Consider the following 24,714-nt stretch of genomic DNA (forward strand, 5'->3'; position numbering starts at 1 on the left):
TGTGTTCCTTGGTCTGAAGTGGGTCTCTTGTAGACAGCATATATATGGGTCTTGTTTTTGTATCCACTCAGCGAGCCTGTGTCTTTTGGTTGGAGCATTTAATCCATTCATGTTTAAGGTAATTATTGATATGTATGTTCCTATTACCATTTTCTTAATTGTTATGGCTTTGTCTGTGTAGGTCCTTTTCTTCTCTGTGTGTCCCCCTTAGAGAAGTTCCTTTAGCATTTGTTGTAAAGCTGGTTTGGTGATGCTGACTTCTCTTAGCTTTTGCTTGTCTCTAAAGCTTTTGATTTCTCCGTGGAATCTGAGTGAGATCCTTGCTGGGTAGAGTAATCTTGGTTGTAGGTTCTTCCCTTTCATCACTTTAAATATATCGTGCCACCCCGTTCTGGCTAGTAGAGTTTCTGCTGAGAAATTAGTTGTTAACCTTATGGGTGTTCCCTTGTATGTTATTTGTCGTTTTTCCCTTGTTGCTTTCAATAATTTTTCTTTGTCTTTAATTTTTGTCAATTTGATTACTAAGTGTCTTGGTGTGATTCTCCTTGCGTTTATCCTACTTGGGACTCTCTGCACTTCTTGGACTTGGGTGGCTATTTCCTTTCCCATGTTAGGGAAGCTTTCGACTATAATCTCTTCAAATATTTTCTTGGGTCCTTTCTCTCTTCTCCTTCTGGGACCACTATAATGGGAATGTTGGTATGTTTAATGTTGTCCCAGAGGTCTCTTAGGCTGTCTACATTTCTTTTCATTCTTTTTTCTTTATTCTGTTCCGCAGCAGTGAATTCCATCATTCTGTCTTCCAGGTCACTTATCCGTTCTTCTGCCTCAGTTATTCTGCTCTTGATTCCTTCTAGTGTAGTTTTTATTTCAGTTATTGTATTGTTCATCTCTGTTTGTTTGTTCTTTACTTCTTCTAGGTCTTTGTTAAACATTACTTGCATCTTCTCGATCTTTGCCTCCATTCTTTTTCCAAGGTCCTGGATCATCTTCACTATCATTATTCTGAATTCTTTTTCTGGAAGGTTGCCTATCTCCACTTTATTTAGTTGTTTTTCTGGGGTTTTATCTTCTTCCTTCATCTGGTACATAGCCCTCTGCCTTTTCATCTTGTTTATCTTTCTATGAATGTATTTTCCATTCCACAGGCTGCAGAATTGTAGTTCTTCTTGCTTCTGCTGTCTTCCCTCTGGTGGATGAGGCTATCTAAGTGGCTTGTGCAAGCTTCCTGATGGGAGGGACTGGTGGTGGGTAGATTTGGGTGTTGCTCTGGTGGGCAGAGCTCAGTAAAACTTTAATCTGCTTGTCTGCTGATGGGGGGGGCTGTGTTCCCTCCTTGTTGGTTGTTTGGCCTCAGGGGACCCAGAACTGGAGCCTACAAGCTCTTTGGTGGGGCTAATGGCGGACTCTGGGAGGGCTAATGCCAAGGAGTACTTCGTAGAACTTCTGGTGCCAGTGTCCTTGTCCCCGCAGTGAGTCACCAGCCTTCAAAGTCTGATTCTGTAGGAATTCTTCCTCCTGTTGCCTGACCCCAGGTTGGGAAGCCTGATGTGGGGCTCAGAACCTTCACTGCAGTGGGTGGATTTCTGTGGTATAAGAGTTCTCTAGTTTGTGAGTCACCCACCCAGCAGTTATGGGACTTGATTTTATTGTGATTGCGCCCCTCCTACAGTCTCATTGCAGCTTCTCCTTTGTCTTTGGATGTGCGGTACCTTTTTTGGTGAGTTCCAGTGTCTTCCTGTTGATGACTGTTCAGCAGTTAGTTGTGATTCCGGTGATCTCGCAAGACGGAGTGAGTGCACGTCCTTCTACACTGCCATCTTGAACCAATGTCCCTTTTCTTTTTAATTTGGGACTTTAAATCTAGTTCCATGGAGCTGTTTACCACGCCAGTAGGTGTATAAAAATTAAAATGCACTGTTTTATATATGTATACCTGGTGAGTTTTGAATTAGGATTTATTTTAATGACACTAATGCAATCTTACACAATGTTTGCAACAGTTTAGTACAGATTTTGTTTTGTTTTGTTTTTTTTAATCCAGATGACTGTAAAGACTGCTGCTCTGGAACTATCAGCAAACTTCAGGAAGAGGCTACATTAAAAGTTTTCTTCAATAAAGTTCCTGAGTTTGCTAGGCCTGCATGTAGTTCAGATGGTGAAAAGAAACTTTATGAAAAGCCAAGTAGGTATCATAAAATACGTGAACTGGAACACAGTTTTAATTATATCAGAGTGAGGTAGTTTATAGCTCATAGCTTAGAAGCCTAACAATAGGTTTGAAGTACTGACTAATTGTAATTTTGTCAGTAATAACCTAGAGATACAGATAAACAAAAGTGTGGAACGGTCCGCTTGGATCTCCGAAGGGCCAGGGGTGTTAATCTAATTTAGATTAAACAATGAGTTCTATAAATTTAATACTTCACGTGCATCCTGATTTAGAAATGCCAGAGAAAATATAGAAACTTAGCAAAAAAGGTTTTTTTTTTTAAAATCCTTAATTTGAAGATAATCATCGGATTCAAGGGGTTTTCAAGGTACAAAGGAATAAAAGTTTCCATTTAGTTAAGATGAATAAATGTGCAAAAACCTTACTGAGGTTAAAAATAGTTGTGCATATAAATCAAGCGATAGTTCCTCTCCTGGACCTCTATAGCAATTATTGTCTCTGCAAGTTTTCTGCAATTTATCATGAAGTGCCTCGTGGCCCTACCTCCATTGTTAGCCTGAAATGCTTATTTAAATCTTTTGTGGTTATTTAACCATTCATACTCATTTAACGAACACATATTTGAGCTTCTCAGTGTGGCAGGCACTGCCTTTGTACAGGGTTTAGATCTCTGCCTGAGTTTCCACCTACCGTTGGGGGTGAGGACAAAAATAATGCAAATTCACAGAGAAAAGAGCTGCTTGTGCAATGGATAATTTATCCTGCCTTTGTCCCAAGTTCCTGGGAAAGAGCTTCTAGACCCTTGCAATTTCCTGAATGATAGAAATATCATTGTTATTCATGGTGGGCCCCTAGATACTTTTTAAGATGGAGAATGGGGCTTCCCTGGTGGCGCGGTGGTTGAGAGTCTGCCTGCCGATGCAGGGGACACGGGTTCGTGCCCCGGTCCGGGAAGATCCCACATGCCGCGGAACAGCTGGGCCCGTGAGCCATGGCCGCTGAGTCTGCGCGTCCGGAGCCTGTGCTCCGCAACAGGAGAGGCCACAACAGTGAGAGGCCCGCGTACCGCCCAAAAAAAAAAAAAAAAAAAATGATGGAGAATGGCCCTGCCCAAAAGACCAACCATGGGATTAGGGGGTTGGGGCTTTGAACCAGGATATATCAGCCCTATCTCCAGGGAGGAGAAGGAAGGGAAGCTGGAGATTGAATTCAGTCATGTGGCCAATGACTTACTGAATCATGCCTACATAATGAAACCCCGGTAAAAAATCTGGACATCTGAAGTGGACGTGAGTTTCCCTGGTTAGTGACACACACTGATAGCCTGAGCGGGTGATGTGTCCACATTCCATGAGGAGAAGACATAGGGACTCCGCATTTGAAACCCTCCCAGAACTCACCCTGTGCATTGGTTCATTCAGCCAGTCCAGATTTGTATCTTTGATAATAAAACTGCAATCTTAAGTATTGTGCTTTCCTGACTTCTCCGAGTCATCCTGGTAAATTTTTGGTCCTGAGGAGATATTGGGAACCCCCAAATTTGTAGTCAGTTGGTCAGAAGAGCAGGTGGCTTGGGAACCCCCTCTAAACTTGCAGCTGTGGTCTAAAGAAAAGGCCGTCTTCGTAGGGACTGAAATCTATGCTGACTCTGGGCAGTTCATGTTAGGGTCGTGTCGTAGCATTGCAGAGAGAATTTCAGACTGTGGTCAGTTCTATGGGGAGTGGTGAGATGTGGGTGACTGTTAGCTGAGTGGGCAGGGAAGCTCTCTTGGAAGAGTTAATATCAAAGCTGAGACCTGCTGCTCAGCTGAGCCTCGATGGGGAGAAAGTTCCAGGCAGAGGAAACCACCAGGAAAAGTTCTGGAGGTGGTAACAAGCAGAGCACGTTGGAGATATGAGACCAGTGGGGCTGGAATGGAAGAAGTGGGGATGACCGGTGGGTGGGGCAGATCACACGAAGTAGCCTTGTAGCATGTGGTAAAGGGTTGGCATTTTAAGAGTGATGGGAAGCTATCAGCTGGTTATAAGCCAAAAAGTGCTGTAATTTGATTCACCGCTTGGAAAAGTCACTCTGGATAATAGGTGGAGAAACGATTATGGTGGTGAATGTGAACTTCAGTCTGTAGTGTTTATGTGTTTTTTTTTTTTTTTGCGGTACGCAGGCCTCTCACTGCTGCGGCCCCTCCCGTTGCAGAGCACAGGCTCCGGATGCGCAGGCTCAGCGGCCATGGCTCACGGGTACAGCCGCTCCGCGGCATGTGGGATCTTCCCGGACCGGGGCACGAACCCGTGTCCCCTGCAGCGGCAGGCAGACTCTCAACCAGCGCGCCACCAGGGAAGCCCTGCAGTGTTTATGTCTTGATTGCCAGCGCTTTTGTAGGCTCTTTGAGGGCAAAAAATGTAGTTTGTACTTCCTCATATTCACACAGTGCCTCACACCAATGCTGAGTGTATATATAGAAGCTACTGTGTAATCTAGGCTGAAATCTGAGTGTGCATGGAGAAAGACAAGAATGTAGCAGAAGGGGAGGCGAATCCTTGCTCAATATCATCAGTGGATGAATTGGAAGGTTACTGTGACTGAGTTTGAAAACTGGCTAAAATCTGCATTAAAACAGCAAAATATTCTGCCATAATTCCATACATTTTTCAAGTCCTACAAAAAATTTTTAAACTCTAGGTCAGAGGTTCAGCAAACTATGGCCTTCAGGCCAAATCCAGTGTGTTTCCTGTTTCTCTAATATTTTGTTGTAACCATCCATGTCCATCTGTTTACATATTGTCTACGACAGCTTTCACACTATAGGGTTGAGGGGTTCTAACAGCCTGTATGGTCCCAAAGCCTAGAATACTTCCTGTCTGGTCTTTTAGAGGAAAGGCTAGCTGACTCCCTGTTTGGACGAAAGGCTCCTTCTGTGGCCGTCATGGGGAACGGCGAGTGCTGTGTATGTTACTGGACTCTTTGTGCATTTTGCTAGGGTCCTCCAGGTTCTCCAAGGGCAGTTTCCAAGATGGCAGCAAGCAAAGGGGGTGGTTTCCATCTGCTTCCAGCAAAGGAGACCAGAGAGAAGGAAATGAGGGTTGTTTGCATGGACAGACATCATCACCCTGGGAGCCCAGCAAATGCAGCTGAGCTCTAAGCAGAGGTTGTGGCCACCACCTCCCAATCAGGAAGGAGGCTACTGGCTGGGTGCCAACTCTCAGCTATGAGACAAGGCAGGTCTTCTCTAAGAATAGGTAGAGTCGAGGGTAAAGACAGTGGGATACAGGACAGGGAGGTGGGCAGAGCTTTTCTGATATCAAGCCTGTCACTCTTTCCATAATGAACAAAGGTAATAATAATGGTGGCGATAACAACCAGAGAACACTGACTGTGTGCAAGGCTGCGGGGAATTGGAGTTTAAAAGAAGAACTGCAGCGATGCAGTTATGATTATTCTCATTTGCAGCTGAGAGAAGGTTGTGAGCAGGAAGTGGAAGACCAGGGAGGTTAAGGAACCGGTTCAAAGGCACACGGCTGGTGAGGGAGGGAGTTGGGATTTGGAGGCAGATGTGTGTGACTCCAAAGTCTATGCTATTCACAGTGCTGCTCTATAACGCTGCTACTCAGAGTGTGGTCCACTGGCCAGTGGCAGCAGCAGTAGCATCTCGAGTCCTGGCCCAGACTTCCTGAATCAGAATCTGCATTTTACCAAGATCCCCAGGTGATTTAGGAGCACATTAAAGTTTGTAAAGCACTGCCACTCAAGACCTCCATACTGTTTTCAAACTCTCACTAAGAATCCAAGCTTCCATCCAAATCTCCACTTTGTCAGAATTTTCACCCTTGATATAATATAAACTGATCCAGGATGGGAGCCATGTCCCATTTTTGTCAGTTAAGGCTGTTAAGTTGAATTAGATCCTAGGAGCAGATCCTGGACAGGTAAGAAACTGTTTCATCTAGCATTTTTCTTGATTCCAAACACGTTCCACACCAGGAGTTCTTAGAACCAAAGGAGCAAGCCTAACTCTCTTCTGCAAAAGTTTGGAGAGATCAATTGGAAAGTTCAGCAGAGGAACCCAATGGTGGGGATTCAATTTACAGAACAAAGTCTCTCCTGTACCTGGGGTCCTGTGACAAGTTCAGGGAAAGGATGGGCACCCAGGGAGAGGACGCCAAGGAAGCAAGACTCACTCAGCCAGGCAGATCTCCTCTGTGGGATGTGATGATTCCTCTAACTACAAGCAGTATTTGAAAGGACAGGTGGGAAAGTCAGCCACAGGCATACAAATACCACATCTATTGTAAAATAGAAATACTACCCCCCAACTGTAACTCATTTTACTTCCCATTTCTACAGTGAGTTTGCAGCTAACGTTGCGTGGCCAAATACTACTAAAGAGCTGATTCTTTTCAGGGGCACTGTCCACTTCTAACCGTTTAAAGTCACTCTGGAGACTGGAAGACCAAAGGGAAGGCTTCCTTCTTTCTGCCTCTGCTGCCTGTGTCACTGGAGCTGCCCTTAGATGTGCCCAGAGGGCTCAATCCTTTAATGGGAATCAGCCTAGGTTTTGATCCTGAAAATTTCACTATTTCTGCTTGTTCTTAAGAGACACTCTGGCTTCTCAGTCGGTAGTAGCCTATGGCAATAGCAGCAGAGGCTGGAGCATTAAGAAAAAAATAGAAGTTAATGGCTTCTACACATAACTGTGGGTGGTTTGTTTTTTGTTTTCTCCCTGTTGGCTACTATCAGCCAAAAAAATGCCTAGAACTCGAAGTAAAAACAAAACACACACAAAAAAGAAGTCACTAACTTTCTGTCATTGACCCCTCATCCCTATGGTTGTGAGTTTTCTATCAGGGTTTCCAGACAGCTGATCCCACAGTGGGGCAAGATTAAGAGCTCGCACCACTTTATTGCTCTGCTTGCTGTTGATGGGCAGGGACCCAGGGTCAGAGTTCCAGGTCAAAGCTCCCTCTTCAGATCTCAACATTCATCTTGGCCACAGGGAATTACTAAAGATGAAGGCTCATGTCAAACTCTCTCTCCCTGTGCTCTGCCATAAACCAGCTGCGAGCCCCTGGGTCGGTCACTTAACCTCCCCATACCCAAGTTCCCTCGTCTGTAAAATGAGAGGTGCACTGTCTGATATCTAAGTCTTCCACCGCTAGAATGTTGTGATTCTTTGCGATTGCTTTTAGCTGTACTTGACGCAAGTACACACATCTACATTTCATGGGAAGAAATGGGGAAACGAAAAGAACGTGGAGCATCTGCTCTGGAACCACACGGTTCTTCTGGCCCCAGCTCTGAAACTCATTGGCAAACCATCTAATAAGTCAGATTCTGTTTTCTCATTGGTACAAAATACAAAGCTATCACCGCATACAGGATGTTGGGAGAATCAAGAGAGAAGATGAATATAAAGTGCATGGCTTGCAGCCTGCATGCTGGGCCTTTTCCCTTTCTCGGCTCTTCCAAGCCTGAAGCAGCAAAGAAAAGGAGGACAAGCAAACTGTCTACTCTTCTCTGGAGCCCGGGGAGCGGCTTCCTCTGCACAATCAAAACCGCTTCCTGAGCCCAGATGAGCAGCTGCCCCTCTCTCCTTGTCTAGTCCTCTTAGGCGGCACTGAGTGTGTCTCACACCGGGAGATGGTGTGGCCTGTGTGTGCCCCTGGGTCCATCCTATGGGGAATGGTACTCATTTGAGCCCCCAATGAAACTGTCTTATCCTGGGAGAAACAACATGTAGATATAGTCATTGCCTTGCCTTCCTTGGTAAGGGAATGGCTGGTGATGGCCCTGGTCTGTAAAAGTCTTACAGTAAAGACAGGGTGGCCTTTATATAGCTCGGGCACATATGATTGCATTCCCAAAGGAAAAAAGGCCAATGTCGTTTGGATGAAACGCCGTTATCGGCTGTGTTTCTTTCACTCTCAGCTTTGTCTCCGTCCTCTGAGTGCTCCTGAACCAGATGTGGTCTGCCTTGCCTTTTCTTCTTGGCCTCTCAGTCACCTCTGTAGCTCTAAGAACTTGAATTTACATCTTAAACGCCCACCATGACTCCAGTCTGGCCGTGCTGACAGCCAGGGCGGGTTTCAGGCACGGACTCAGCGGTCCTTGAGTAACATGTTTTCCTGATTGTTTCTACCCAAGTATATTAAAAACACTTGCCTTTGTAGCAAACTTGCTCCTAATTAATTGTTTAAAGTCTCTGTATCCCTAGAGGAGATATGGGAAATCTTTACCTTATATGGTCGAGAATAAAACAATTATCTAGCAAATACTTTCTACAATTAATCATAGTCACTATATATAGTACAAAAAAGATTCCTACCTCCAAAACCCGAAATAGTTTGTTTTTGAACTAATTCCATAGAAGTTTAGCAACTCCGTCCAAGAACAATTATATTTTAAAATTTGAAAACAATTTCTTCTCTGTCAGCCGTTTTGGTCCTCTAAATAGCTTTCGTGTTTCTTCCTAGGCGAGTGCGCATGGTTTAAGGGGGTAATTTGTCATTTTACCTCACTTTTTATCTTAGCTAACCATCCATCCTCAGTCACACTTGCAGTTTTAGATTTGAGGCTTCCATTTGAACGTGTTTGAAAAAAAAAACCCCAAAAGTATAAGGGCATAAGCATTTTTCAGTGCTATATGGGAAATGCAGCAGGTCTGGAACTCACTGATTTTCTTAGCATTTTGATTATATGGGTCTGAGTTCAGATGAATCGAAGTAAAAATGAAACTCAGCAGGCATGATGAAATCAACTGAAACTGCCGAAACGGTTGGTCAGAGCCCACAGAAACTGTTTCATTCTCTGAAACTGGGAGGTAGAACCAGACCTAATTCAAGCGACAGCTTGCGAGGGCTGTCATCATTCAACTCCTCAAATAGAGAAAGACATTTCTCAACAGTGGATTTGGTTTTTTTAAACTGTACCTTTGCACAGACTTCAGTAAACGACACAAAGTTAATCTCTGCAAACAACAGGATATACGCATGATACCACTTTTTAACTTATACAAATTGGAATCTAATCCCCCCAACATTCATGCTGTGTTGGTAACCGGACGTGGGTAGGGAGAGACCCAGATGAAATACGTTTAAAACAATTTAATTTCTGCCGTTGACTCAGGAATGAGAATGGAGTTGGGGAAACAAGCCTGACCTCATGCAGAGAAAGCTGGTTATGTTCTCTGATCTGTCTTTCCTCTGGGAGCCTCCCAGAAGCAGCAAAAGGGGGCACAGAAATTTGTTGTGTAGATGACACTTTAAAAGAAATATTTTGTTCATTTGTAAAACAGAAAGGCTAATATTTACCTTACCTACCTCGCAGGGGGCTGTATCCAAGGACACCATACATGTGTAAAATCTGGAAAATGCTATGATGTAGACACTTTATCGTTACTGTGTCCACGTTAGAACATTCTTAAAAGGAAGGTGAGCATCAAAACTGCTAACTACTACCTGGCAATTAAGGTATGAGGTATGTAATATTGCCGGTTGCCTACAAGAAACGAAGATCTCTCTCTCTCTCTCTCTTTCTCTTGGACACAGAAATATTCCACATAATTGCAATTAAAAATTGACTGAGCTTTTATTTTCATGAAGTATCAGGTAAAATACAGATTAAGTCTTGAAGCTGCAGTACTACAAGAATCCTGAGGCCATGCAGTGTCAATGAACAGGATAGCTCTTTGTCTATCAGTTGGTCCTAAGAATGTCTCTAAGAGCAACAGCCTTGGGAAAGAAATGCAAATGAACACTGACCACCATACTTCTCCTATTTTCTCTATTTAAATATAAAGTCTGCCTGAAATATACTATTTATCACTCCTTTCTTGAGCACCAGTTGCAAAAATTTTAGATCACAACTCTATTAAATTATAAAACATTTTATGTTTTCCAATACTTTTTAATGTGCATTTCTCAAAACATGGTTTGAAATTCTGTTTTTAACTCACCAGAGTACCTAGTAAAGTGCTAGACAAATAGCAGACACATAATAAATTCTTCCTGAGGACTGATTTATTAAGAGAAAACATGCTAATATTAACTATAAACTGTTAATACACTCCCACATATACTATTTAAAGTACCTGGACTCTTTAAGAGTGGTAAAAAAAATTTGCAGAAGTGGGATTGTATAACTATATTGACTTAATCCATCACTTAATGTGAACCCTTTCTCTAATTTAAGGCTAACTTTAGAATTAGAATTGATAAGTGAGAACTACTTTACCTTTATATATTAATGAGTAATTATGACATAATGAAACTGATTTTCATTAGATAACCCATGAGAACCTGCCTATTTTGAGAGTGACACTATAGTCCATCTCTCAAAATATGTGTTTAAAAAGGCATATATATTATTATTTTATGTCAATATTTTTTCTTAAGCAGTCGAAACAAAATTTCTTATTGCACAGTTCTACTAAGCTAGTCAAATGAAGTATTATTGTTTAATAAATGCATGACAAAGCTCTTTTGACCAGTTTCATTTTAAGGATAGCATTTTCATTTTCTCTGTGTAAGAAGGGAAAAATCACTACAAACTCCATCTCTCTTTTGTATCAGGAACACTGCATGGTTTAATTGCTGACAGCCTTGATGTACTAAGTAGTAAACAGCTGAGCATGCCTCATTACATTCCTTAGGACACCTCTTCGAGTGGATGCGATAATTTATTACATTGAGTAGGTCTAATTCTCCCTTGATTTATGGAAGCGGTAATAACATTCCCTCTGACAGAATGCTTTGCTAGGAGGAATCCAGATCTAGGCACTAAAATCTTTATGTCCTCCCCAGGAGGAGTTGGGACGCAGGTGGTATTCTGAGCACCACGGCAGAGAAAAAGGAGGAGTTTGCCTGAGGTCTTCCGACAAGTCAGCTACTCAGGGAACAGAATCTAGTCTCCTGATGCCTAGCACACAATCACAAAAGCATACTCCTGGAAGAGCTGCCCAATCATGTGTGCAGAGGAGAAGAGGGGAAATGACACCCAGGATGCTCACTGCAGAATCCCCATAGCAGCCTGTCACCAGTCCCCTCCGACTACGCAGAAAGCATACTGAAGGGTATCGAACAACATAAAATCCTAATGGTCCCCTTAATTAGGTGGGATCATCAGGCTAACTCCCTGACTGCCAACAGCCCCAAATTCCTCTCTGTGGTGCCCAATCTTGAAAGCAAGATGTAGTTACAGAAACACTCTTTGGCTTACAAGGGACCATCAAGCTCTGATGATGGTGAGATTTGATAGCACTAATGTCCAACTTTATGTGACCATAATCCAGGTTTACAATGATACATTAAGCCCTAATGCTACTATTTATATCACCGTAAACTCAGTTTCCGGTGATATAAATAGTTATGCTAATGGCATTAACGGCAGCACTCAGTGCAATCACAGCTGTTGAGTGCTGCTTTTATGTTATTAGCATTGCTACTTGTATCACCATAAACTTAGGTAGTCACATTTGTTACATAGGAATATACAAGGAAGATGGATAGCCACATTTTACACCCATATCTAGCCTCCTGTACTGGAGACTTACAGCTTGCTGCCCTCCTCTGTGTATTAAGGTCTGCCTAGCCCTCCATTTGGCTCTGTTTATACCAAACAGCAATCTGTTTTCTGCCAACCTCGCGTTTGCTGGGAAACACTATTTAAAATTGGTAAGGAGGTGCCAGGCCCAGCTACGGGCACACTTACTGTCTCCTTGGCAGCGCAGGGGACCCACACTCAGTTTGGCTTCCGAGCCTTGCCGGTCAGTGTCTCCAACCACCACCTGGCTTACTGGCAGGTGATCTTTGTAGGATAAGAAGCCAGCGTCCTTCCTCCTGAATCACAGGGAAAGACAGAAAAGCATGAGGAGGCTAAGTTAGAAACATGTCTTTTTTGATCATTGTTTAAGTTGTCTAACAATTGACCACATTCCAATAAATGCTCAGAGGCGCACTAAGTAGAACCACAGTTAAGAGTTGTTCCCTCTCTTCCACTGGGTGGTTTCACAGCTCATGGCTCAGAAGCAACTGTGCCCGCTTTGCCTTCTGGAAAACAAAACTGACACCCTGATTTCCAGAGAGTCACAACCAATACACAGCACGCTATTTCAGGCTGAGTGTAGCCTACCATGTTGCTTGAAGTACACACATCAAACGCTGAGCATGCACGCAGAGTCTGCTGTTGTCAGGGAATCAAAAGTTCAACAAAGCCAACCTGATCTCTTGCATAAAATTAGAAACAAAACCCTATTAAAAAGCTCCCTTGTCTCCTTAACTGCTTTGAAGCGGTTGCTTCAGAGGCTTTCTTCCCTGCTGCGCATCAGCTAAATAAGAGATACTTTTAGGTCCTTCATCTCTTCTTGTTTATTTTAACAACTGAGAGAGTTTATGCAACGTTTGGAACACAGAGCGGGTGCTCACTAAGTGTCTACTTCCATCCATAATGAGGAGTGGAGTTGAGATGCAAGCCCAATTTGGCTTCTCTCTTAGATTTGTTCTCCTGTTTATTCTATATCTACCTTGTTTCAGGTCTCCTAACTCAACCCCATACCCACCCTAAATAGAGGAAGAGGGCAAGGCTAGTTGTAAAGTATTGATTCTAGGATGAAGCACAGAAATATAGGAGATGTTCTCAGGGATGGAACCAAGGTGAGTTACCATGCAGCACAGATTTCACCTTAATAGGAAATTCCTATCCCCTCATCCTCTTTTTGTGCTGCTGTGGCCGAGAGATCCCCTCGTGTGGGGCTAGATGACTGGGAGGCACAAATCAGTGTTAAGGTCATTCCACAAATTTATCTTTTTGCATGATTTTGTGCACTGTTCAGCCTGAATGTAAATGAGAATTTTGAAACTGTATGTACAACTGATCACAGGAGAGAAAACTGATTTTGGATGATAGAAGAATGAGAGAAAAGTTGGCAGGGGGGGGGCGCTGGGAGGAATTGGGAGATTGGGATTGACGCATATTCACCATGGATACTGTGTATAAAATGGATAACTAATGAGAACATACTGTATATAGCACAGTGAGCTCTGCTTAATGCACTGTGGTGACCTGAATGGGAAGGAAGTCCAAAAGGGAGGGGATATTTGTATATGTATGGCTGACTCATTTTGCTGTACAGTAGAAACTAACACAATATTGTAAAGCAGATATACTCCAATAAAAATTAATTCAAAAAAAAAGAAGAATGAGGGAGAGAGCTCAATAATCAGGTTAAAGATCTGTCATTTGCATCTCTTGCAGGGAATTGAGGAGAACCAACTTGGAAACCTGTCTCTAAAAGGCTATGCTGTTAGGAGCAGTTACTTGCTCCTCTGACCTTCTAGAAAGTCACTGAACATATGCTCCTTCATGTCTCAGGACCCACAGAAACCCAGGAAGGAGTCACAGAATTTAGCCAGTGGACCGCAAACAAGTGTATTTTCCACTGCCTTAGTTATTTCACTGAGTTTCCAAGATAAAGTTTAAAAAAAATTTTTTTTTTTGGCTGCTGCCACATGGCATGCAGGATCCTTAGCTCCCCGACCAGGGATCGAACCCTCACCCCCTGCAGTGGAAGTATGGCATCTTAACAACTGGACCGCCAGTGAAGTCCAAAAAAATATATTTTTTTAATCATATGAGAACTAAGATCATGCAGAAAAGCACTGTGATTCTTACTGACACTGCAGCTACTGGTGACCCAGCCTCAAATCATTTGTAAACCCAACTCCTTATATTAGAACTTCTATCAGTTAAAATCATGTTAGAGAGGGAAGAAAGTCTTTGCTATTAAATTTGATATTTAATGTTTCTTAAAAGGACAATAAATGAAAGCACCCTTAATAACATACTGTGATTTGACAACTTAGTAGAGTAATGTGCATTCCTGTGGAACTTCAGGCCGAGATTCTCTACAAGTTCATTATCACTTAGAATTAACTGACTCTAGATCAGGGATTTGTGACCTAAGTCCTGAGAACCATTCATCTTGTCGCTTTTTCTGTGATGGCCCATAAGCTTTTTTTTTTTTTTTAATATTTGTTTATTTGGCTGTGCCAGGTCCTAGTTGCAGCATGCAGTATCTGTAGTTGCGGCATGCGTACCCTTAGTTGCGGCATGTGGGATCTAGTTCCCTGACCAGGGATGGAACCCGGGCCCCCTGCATTGGGAGCGTGGAGCCTCAGCCACTGGACCACCAGGGAAGTCCTATTTTTTAAAATTTTAAATGGTTGAAAAGAAATCAAAAGCAGAATAATATTCTGTGCCACGTGAAAATTACCTAAAATTCAAAGTCAGTGTCCATAAATAAAGTTTTACTGAAATAAAGTCACTTTTTAATTTAACTTTTTTTTTTTACAATATTGTCTATGGTGCTTCCAGGCTACACTGGCAGAGCTGAGTAGTTATAATAGAGACCATATGGCCCTCAAAGCCTAAAATATTTATTATCTGGCCCTTTATAGAAAACGCTTGCCAACTCTTGCTCCAAATCATCAGTGCCCCTTTTTCCTCTGGGAATTTATTGAGCAAATATCCCACTGACAAGCATGGTGGCCTGATGTGCAACTTATCCCCACAGTCGAGTATAGGGTTAGGGAAGGGGCATGAGAATATCTCTGAGGTGGGGAAAAAAGCATTTAAGCCAACATTTATTTACTCTAGCAGTGAGAAGTAACTTAAACCTTATTAATAATTAACTTTCTGATGGACGTCACACTAGGTGGCCTGCAGTCATGTGTCAGGATGCTCAACATCCTTACCTCATACTTGGTATTGTTGGTTCATTTACAATGAATCAGAAAGTGACTACTTTGTAACAAATCTTGTGTTAATATAAGAGTATTTTGGAAACAAATGTTTGGAAATATTCCAATCACTATGTAATCTTATTGCCAAAATTTATATGTGCATAACCTCATAAGAATTTACACATCTACACACTTCCACAACTTGGAAACATAATTTTAAAATATTTGTAGTAATCTTGTAAATGTAGAGTTCCAGTGGGTTTTGGACTTATTTTATAATACTGAAATGGGTCATTATTCAGTTACTTTGCAAATAAAACTGATTCAGAGATGACAGAAATTTACTACATTTGATCAAAACCTTTGCATTACTGGTCAATGAAACTGAAAAATTAACATCATGATTCAGTAGGTGCACTTAGCAATATACCTTTATCTAGTTTGTTATATGTACCTTTAGGTAATATTTTTCAACTATGATAGTCAATAAAGTCAAGTATCAAAATGAAAAACACAGAGAGGCAGATCTTCAAATGGTAATCCAAGATTATTTAAAATAATATGTATTTAATCACATCACAGTTACTAAAACAATTAAAGGTAAAATGATTAATTTCTATTAATATTTTAGAGAAGATATTATTAATGACAACTTTATATCATTTTTAAAAACTTTATTTTTTTATATTGAACATAAAATGTTAATTCACTAGAACCTGTATCTTACTTTCATACTTATTTGTAAATATGTGCTCAAAAAATTTTTAAATAGCGTATCAAAAAATATGAAGAACACTGCTCTAATTCATAGAAAATAATAACGATACAGCATTTATCACTGAATGCCTGTGTATATCAGACTCTTTCTTGTATACAACATCTAATCTGAAATCAATTCTTCCATAGAGGCATCATTATCCCCCTTTTACTGATGAGAATCAGAGAATTTATCTTGACCAAGGTCACCAGCTCATAACTACAGAGTCTGGATTCAAATCTAGATTATCTGGATCCCAATCTAGGATTTTCCACAAAAAAGGGGAGAAACAAAACAGAAGAAAACCAAAAAACAACTGTGTCAATTAAAAGTCTTTTTCTTTTAATTTTCATTTACAGATGAGGTGAAAATGTACCTTTTTAGATACACTTAGGTATCCTGAAACATTGAGAAAATTATTTGTGATTAGTAAGTTCAAAGATATCTGTAATGTTATACTCACAGGCATCCCCTACGCCATCAGCACACCAAGTAAAAGTGGTCTAGAACTACCCCATCCCCAAGCTAACCACTGTTTTTAATGGTATATTGAAGTTTACAAAAGGTTACAGTTCAGCTAATACAGAAGTCTCCCTTAGCCTCGGGGGATACGTTCCAAGACCCCCAGTGGGTGCCTGAAATCACAAATAGTACTGAACCCTATATATACTATGCTTTTTCCTATATGTCCTGTATATACCTGTGATAAAGTTTAATTTATAAATTAGGCACAGTAAGAGATTAACAACAACTAATGATAAAATACAACAATTGTAACAATATACTGTTATAAAGATGTGAATGTGGCCTCTTTCACACACACACAATATCTTATCGTCCAAATTCAATGTCTTTTGCATCCTAACTAAGCACTGTGTTGTAACGTTTGCAGTTTGAGGTATGACAGCAAAACTACCACGAATTTCTTTTTCATTCTTCACAGTTTCATGGACAGAACATTCGTTCTCACCACGAATCTTAGCAACGTCAGCATACAGTTTTCTTTCCTTACTAAGTCACCACCTTTTCACTTAAAAGCAGCATTAATGGCTTCTCTTTGGCGTATCTGAATTGCCAGCATCACTGCTCTTGTGCTTTGGGGTCATTATTAAGTAAAATGAACAAAAACACTGCAATTTTAAACAAATGAATTGTTTATTTCTGAAATTTTCCATTTAATATTTTCAGATCACGGTTGACCAAGGTTAACTGAAACCATATACAGCAAAAACTTGGATGAGGGACTACTGCAGTGATAACCCTCAGATATTCCTTAACCAAACCAAGAAAACAGGAGAAAATAATTATCAGCTGAGAAAAAAAAAAATACAAAGTTACCTTCTCGATCACTTTTGATCAGGGATATAAATAGGCCCAGGGATTTTAAAGTCACAAACAACTGTTTGTGAAACTCACCGAACAGTCAACTCTGCTGGAAACAAATTGGTTGTGGAAACAAATTCATGGGTGGCAATAAAGTGGTTTGGCTAGCATGAAGTTTCTTGTGTGATCCTACAGCATAACCCACTTTCAAAAAATGATGTGTGGATGAATAGAAAATAACCTGAGACCTGATGAGGCACCCTTCCAAATACCTACAAGACTTCTATCTTAGCACCTGTGTGAAAATTATTTAGCAAGCAAAACAAGCCTTCATTGAAAGTTATGATCTTTAATGATCGAGGTCAATCTAATTTAGGGAGATATTCAGTAACTATGTATCATGTTAGCATAATCTAATTACATCTATTGCTAAGCTGGTACATTAGAAAAATTCTATCATCCATTTCAAATAGGCCCTGAACTCAGACTCTTGCATAATCTTTCTATCAGTGTTGTTATTAAAGGAAAACTTGATTCTACAGAGTTTGCTTCTCTAACCTGGCATTACAGCTATTTTACGTCAGTACTATTGTTCTGAGGAACTCTGTCTTACTCTGCTGCTCTTCCCTTGCCTTCTTTTCTTATCCTGCTGAGAAAGCAAAAGGCACGCTCGTCTTGCCCTTAGCTCAGTAAAAAAACAAATCCTTAGAGGAAAATAAACAGTCCAAGTGTCTGCAATTATAAGCTTGCTTTTCTACCAGATGTTATAAAAGTTACCACACTATGAGTATGTTCTATAATTCTAGCAGAGAAGAATTTCTTCTGCTTTGTGACGTTTTAGAAGTACTTGTTTACTTAAAACAAACAAACAAATAGAATTACAGTCAGTGAACATTCATATATTTCCATCACAGAATCACCAAGGTAGAAATTTCTGGAAGAATACAGGAAGTCAAAGATTAGCTACAGAAGATGTCAAAGAGACACAGAAATGGGGAATAAACACATGAGAAGATGCTTAATATTATTAGTCATTAGAGACATGCAATTAAAAATCTACTGAGACGCCACCTTACTCTTATCAGAATAATAGAAAAGACAGATAATAAGTGTTGACGAGGATTTGGAGAAACTGGAATCATCATACATCGCTCATGGGATTGCAAAGTGGTGCAATCACTTTTGAAAGTAGTTTGGTAGTTTCTAAAAAGTTAAACATAGATTTACCATATGACCCAAAACTCCATTCCTGGATATCTACCCCAGAGAAAGCGTATGTCCACACAAAGACTTCTAGGTAGATGATTACAGAAGCTTTATTCACAACAGCCCCAAAGTGGAAGCAACCCAAATGTCCATCAGCTAGTAAAAGGATAATCAAAATGTAGTATATCCAATAGAACATTGTTCATCAGCAAAAGAAATAAAATGTGGATACATACAACACAAAGTGAATAAACCTCAGCAACACGATGCTAAGTGAAAGAAGTCAGACACAGAAGACCACATATGCCATAACTCCATTTATATGAAATGTCCAGAAAAGGCAAATATATAAAGATAGAAAGCAGATTAGTAGGTGCCGGGGTCTGGGGATGGGAATAAGGATCAATGGCAAATTCCCAAACTACCTTTATAATAGAAACTGTATCTCATTCAGCAAAAACCAAATATCTATGGTTTACCAGGACATGCCTAAAAGTAAAATTCTATTCAATTGTCACCATTTGCCGCTATAATCTCCTGGAAATGCCAATACTTTAGAGCATCAAATTTTCACCTCAAGGACCATTTCTAAACTTTTTGGGATATTTTGTGTAATTTTGGTTCAAACAATATGTTCAAATTTCCTATCAATTTTTGTATCTTTCCTCTGGATCCTTTCTGTCTCCTAATGGCCATCCCCAGACATTATGCTACTTTGGAAGAAACGAGACTGTACTTTTTCCATAGCGAGTACTTAGAAAGAGTAGGCCAGATGGGTGTAGCCGAGATGACAGACAGGAAGATCCTGAACTCACCTCCTCCCTCAGGCACACCAAAATTACAACTATTTACAGAGAAACTATCTATGAGAACAACCTGAAGACCAGCAGAAAAAATTTTCCACGAGTAAAGATGCAAAGAAGGAACCGCAAGACAGGTAGAAGGAGTGGAAACAGTGTATAGTCAAGACCACACTCCTGGGAAGACAACCCGCAAATGAGAGAAAATCACAATTGCAGAGGTTCTCCCCAAGGAGCAAGGAGTTCAGGCCCCACACTGGGCTCCCCAAGCTGGGGGTCCTGCACTGGGAAGATGAGCTCCCAGAGCGTCTGGCTCTGAAAGTCAGTGTGGCTTGTGTACAAGAGAGCTGGAGGGCTGCAGGAAACAGAGACTCTGCTATTAAAGGATACATGCAAAATCTCATCCCCTCTCAATCCAGAGGAGAGGGAGTATTTTGAAAGAAGCCTAGGTCAGACCTACTTGCTGATTTTGGAGAGCCGTTTAGAAAGGTAAGGAGCAACTGGGACTCCTTCTGGGGACACAGAGGCTGGCAGCAGCCATTTCGGAGAGCTTGTTCTGCCACGAGGACATTAGTGCTCGCAAGAGCCATTTTGGAGTCTTCCCTCTAGCCTATTAGTGCTGGGGCTTACCTTCCCACCAGTGGGCTGGCACCAGCCCCAGGCCCTCCCAGACCCAGCAGCCAGCTGCCCTGGACATGGACCTCTCTACCAAAAAGCCAACACCAGTCTGGGGTCCCCCCAGGCCCTTCACGCAGCCACCCGGGACTCAGCCTTGCCCATTAGTGGGCTGGCACTGGCCCTGGGAGCCCCTGGACTGCACAGCCAACTGCCCTGGGACTCAGCCCTAACCACCAGCAGGCAAGAAGGCACCACACAAAGCAGGACCTGGTAGCAAACTGGGCTGAGGGCCAGCTCTGCATGCCAGCATGCCCACAATAATCAGCTCCTCCACAACGGAAGGTCCCATGCAGCTCACACAGAGGGCATCCACAGAGCATATAGCTATGGTGACCAAAGGGGAGTTTGCTGCTGGGACCCACAGGATGTCTCCTATAGAAGGCCACTTCTCCAAGATAGGGAAATGTAACTGACCTATCTTATACACAGAAATAAACACAGAGAATTAGGCAAAATGAGGAGACAGAGGAATATGTTCTAAACAAACAAACATGACAAAATCCCAGAAGAACTAAATGAAGTGGAGATGAGCCACGTACCTGATAAAGAGTTCAAGGTAATGATTACAAAGATGCCAAATGAACTTGGGAGAAGAATGGATGAGCAAAGTGAGAAGTTTAACTAAGAGTCAGAAAACATAAAGAAGCAAAGAGGTGACAAATACAATAACTAAAATTAAAAATACACTAGATGGAATCAACAGTAGATTAGATGATACAGAGGAATAGATCAGTAAACTGGAAGATGGAGTAGTGAAAACCACCCAAGCTGAACAGAAAAAAGAAATTTAAAAAATGAGAATAATTTAAAAGACCACTGAGACAACATCAAGTGTACGAAAATTGGCATTATAGGGATCCCAGAAGGAGAGGAGAGAGAGAAAGGGAGAGAACTTATTTGGATAAATAATAGCTGAAAAGTTTCCTAACCTGGGAAAGGAAATAGGTATCCAGGTCCAGGAAGCACAGAGAGCCCCAAAGAAGATGAACCCAAAGAAGTCCACACCAAAATACATTATAATAATTTAATAATAAATGGCAAAATTAAAGATAAAGAGAGTCTTAAAAGCAAAAAGAGAAAATCAACTAGTTACCTATAAGAGAACTCCCATAAGACTCTCAGCTGACTTTTCAGCAGAAACTTTGCAGTCCAGAAGGAGTGGCACAATATATTTAAAGTGATGAAAGGAAAAAACCTACAACCAAGAACACTCTACCTGGCAAGGCTAACATTCATATTTGAAGGAGAGGTAATCAATAAGGACATTGCATGATGATAAAGGGAACAGTCGAAGAAGAGGATATAATAATTGTAAATATATATTCACCCAACATAGGGGCACCTAAATACATAAAGCTGGTATTAATAAACATAAGGGGAGAAATTGACAGTAACACAATAGTAGGGGACTTTAACACCCCATTTACATCAATGGACAGATCAACCAGACAGGTAATCAATAAGGAAACACAGGCCTTAAAGGAACCCTCGTACACTGCTGGCTGGAATGTAAATTGGTACCACCACTATGGAAAACAGTATGCAAATAATGTCAAAAATTGAAAATAGAACTATCATATGATCCAGCAATTCCACTTCTGGGTATTTTTCTGAAGAAAACAAAAACACTAATTCAAAAAGATATAAGCACCCCTATATTCACTGCAGCATTATTTATAATAGCCAACATATGGAAGCAACTTGTGTCCAACAACAGAAGAATAGATAAAGAAGATGTGATATATACATATATATAAATAATGGAATATTACTCAGCCATAAAAAAGAATGAAATCTTGCCATTTGCGAAACATGTATGGACACCTGGAGGGTATTATGCTAAGTGGAATAAGTCAGACAGAAAAAGACAAATATTGTATGATTTCACTTATATACAGAATCTATAAAATAAAACTCTCAAACAAATATAACAAAACAGAAACAGAGTCATACATACATAAAACAAACTGGTGGTTGCCAGAGGGGATGGGTTGCGGGGATGAGTGAAATAGGTGAGGGAATATAAGAGGTACGAATTTCCAGTTACAAAATAAATGAGTCAGAGGATATGATGTACAGCATAGGGAATGTGGTAAATATTTCCCTATGGTAAATTTCCCTATGGTAAATATTTAATAACTTTGTATGGTGACAGATGGCAACTAGACTTATTGTGGTAATCATTCTGTAATGTACAAAAATATTGAATCACTATGTTAAATATAGTATTCTAAGACAATTATACTTCAGTAGAAAAAGGTAACTGTGAGATAATAGATGTGTTAATGAGCTTGATTATTTCACAATGTATACATACATCAAATCATCAAATTGTACACCTTAAATACATACAATAAAAAAAAGTAGGTCAAAAGGTAAAAACCTATAAGAATTTTCCTGAGTTTTTCTGGATAGTTACTATTCTACTATTAACTTGTACTAAAGATGTCAGATTCAGTAGTATTATTTTTATTAAAGGACTTTGCATTGTTCTTATTCTTTCCATCTCTTAAATAAAAAACACATAAATAACTCAGAGTTGTATAGAGTTTAAAAATACTCAGTGCTTTCCCTTGGATGATCTCATTTGCTCCCTATAACTTTGGAGGTACAAGGAAATAAGGATATACAATTGAACCTGACAAATTTTGATTCCCAAATAACCGTTCAGAAACATATCCATTATGCAAAGTGAGACAGACTCCACCAAGGAATGAGATGTGTCTTCAAGGTATAGTACCAAATACTACCTAATTATTTACTAGTTCATACCTAACATACATAAGAAAGGCAGGAAACATACAGACTCAAGGCAAGGATAGTTTTAGTTAAAACATCTGTTTTCAAGTAAGTGAGAATTTTTATTTGCTTTTTTAATTTATTTTTTATTTTTTTGGTCCTCAACTCCATCTTTCTATATCTTCTCTGCCTGGGGATGCACTCCTCGGCCTTTCCTTTAACAGGAAATTAACACTCTCATTCTTCCTCTGTCCTTGCCCCTATTAAAAGCCACTTTCAGAGGAAAATGTGACATACCATTCCATCCATGTTTAAGAAAAGCAATGCCTTAATGAGACAAAAGACTTCTCTTAGAAATCATATCTCTATGAATGGTGGAGGTTGGATTGGGGAGAGGGAGGAATATTGCTAGCACCACTGAAACAACTACATGGAGATGATTACATGTTCTTAAAAAGGCAGCCCTACCATCACCGTGGAGCAGGTTGGCCAGTTCCTCTATGTTCATTTACGAAAATCATGATCAGAAGTCAATGCCTTTGTTCAGAGAGCACATGGGGGCTATCTAAGCATGGCTGGATCATGAGAAGTTGAAATAAACAACAGAGCTGTCTAATACACAATAAAGTAGAACTTTTAAAATACTTCTCACGGCGTCCTCAGTCACCACTGACTACTGAGCTTTCCTCAATGGATGTACAGTACTGTTTTCTACAAAACAATTAGAGTAATTAAGAAAACAACCGTCACAATTAGATCTTTAGAATCCCTGAGTATGTCCCCTAAGAAATGGAAGTAATTACAGATTCAATTACTCCTTTTCAGTGGGAATAGCTTAGGCCTTTTGTAAATGCACGGCAATTATCTGCTCAGTTTAGAATCTCTTAGAAAGCCTTTGTAACCATTTCAGGATTCTACGCAAATTGTTCTTTGATTTCCCTTATGGAATGCAAGTTCCCTGAGGCCAGATAGGTGGTCTCATGCAACTTTATAAACCGAATACTAGTAAGCTCCTAAGAGTGGCTCATTCCGTATGTTTCATGATTGAACACATGAATAAAAATAGAAGCCATCTAGGCACAATCCTAAAATAGTAACCAGTATGTGCTTACTATCAATGGTGAGAAATGAGAAAGAGACCTTCCTTATAACTGGAGTTCCTTGAATGCTCTTTAAACAGTTTCATTATTTCTTTTCTGTAATTGAGGTTTTATTTTTTCTTTAGAAAATCATATTCAATTAGAAGTTTCATATATAATTAATATAATGGAAAGAATTAGATCTTAAAGACAGGAGTCCTATTTCAACTCTGCATCTATGTAAACGTAAGTTACTCAATTTATCTGGGCCATGGTTTCTCTACATAGATAAGCTATATATTTTGGTTCTGAAGGGTATCAGAATATGGAACTTCAAAGTATGCCTCTTTGGCATATAGAGTATTTTGAGCTAAAGGCCACTGAGGTCGGCAAGACACAGGAAAAGTTCTAAAAACAGGGCACAAGTTTTCTTTTTGTAAAGGAAACCTGCATAAGAAATCTTACTAAACAACTCTTCTTTACCATGCTTCTCCTGGTCACTTTCTCATAACTTGCCTCCCTCACACAGAAGTCCCAAACCCCTTGTCTTTTGGCTTAAGATGGTATATGAGCCCAAGTTCTAACCATCCCTTTGGGTTATTCATCACTGGGTACTTCCATAGGTACTACCATAGGTACATATTAACAAACATATTCTGTTTGTTTTTCTCTTGCTAATTTAGAGGACCCCAACTGAAGAGCCTATGATAGGTAGAGGAAAATATATATTTTTTCCTCCCCTGTAGTTCTTTGATTCTACTTATGTTTGTTTACTTTATTACAGAAAACAAATAGTAACCATTTGAATAAATTTGGCAAACTTAAATGTGTGGCTTAAAACATAAATATTTGGTCTGTTTCTCAATGGCATAGGGTCATTGGTAGCCCTTTGAGGATAGGACTTTGTGGTTCTATGTAGTTTCTCCAGAAAATATTAATACAGTATCCAACATATGGTTTGGAAGATTAGTTTTCACCCTTATTTTTCAGGTGAGATAACAGATTTGGAATAAAACTATGCCTGGTCTAAGGTATTCAACTAATTAGTGGCTGAACTAGGAAAAATAGACCAATCTCTACCACTCTAGAATTTAAGAAGAGAAAATGCATGTTTACATTTCTCAAATTCTGCTTAAATAATTTCAATTGTTTTCCTATAAATGATATGAAAATCTATTTTTTTTATTATATAGGAAAATTGTTTCACTGAATTGAACTATTTACACC

The 24,714-nt window shown here is 40.3% G+C and overlaps 1 protein-coding gene across 1 annotated transcript in view; it reads right to left on the reverse strand.

Moving 5' to 3' along the window:
• Positions 1-24,714, reverse strand: part of CNTNAP2 (contactin associated protein 2) — a gene marked incomplete at both ends in the record, with an annotated part of 2,009,686 nt that overhangs the window by 354,935 nt on the left and 1,630,037 nt on the right. Inside the window, one exon of the mRNA XM_082661728.1 lies at positions 11,877-12,004. Coding sequence (XP_082517854.1) covers positions 11,877-12,004 — 128 coding nt within the window. The remainder of the gene's footprint in view (positions 1-11,876; positions 12,005-24,714) is intronic.

This window comes from Grampus griseus, assembly GCF_964374135.1.
Source record: "Grampus griseus genome assembly, chromosome: 9".
Taxonomy (NCBI): domain Eukaryota; kingdom Metazoa; phylum Chordata; class Mammalia; order Artiodactyla; family Delphinidae; genus Grampus; species Grampus griseus.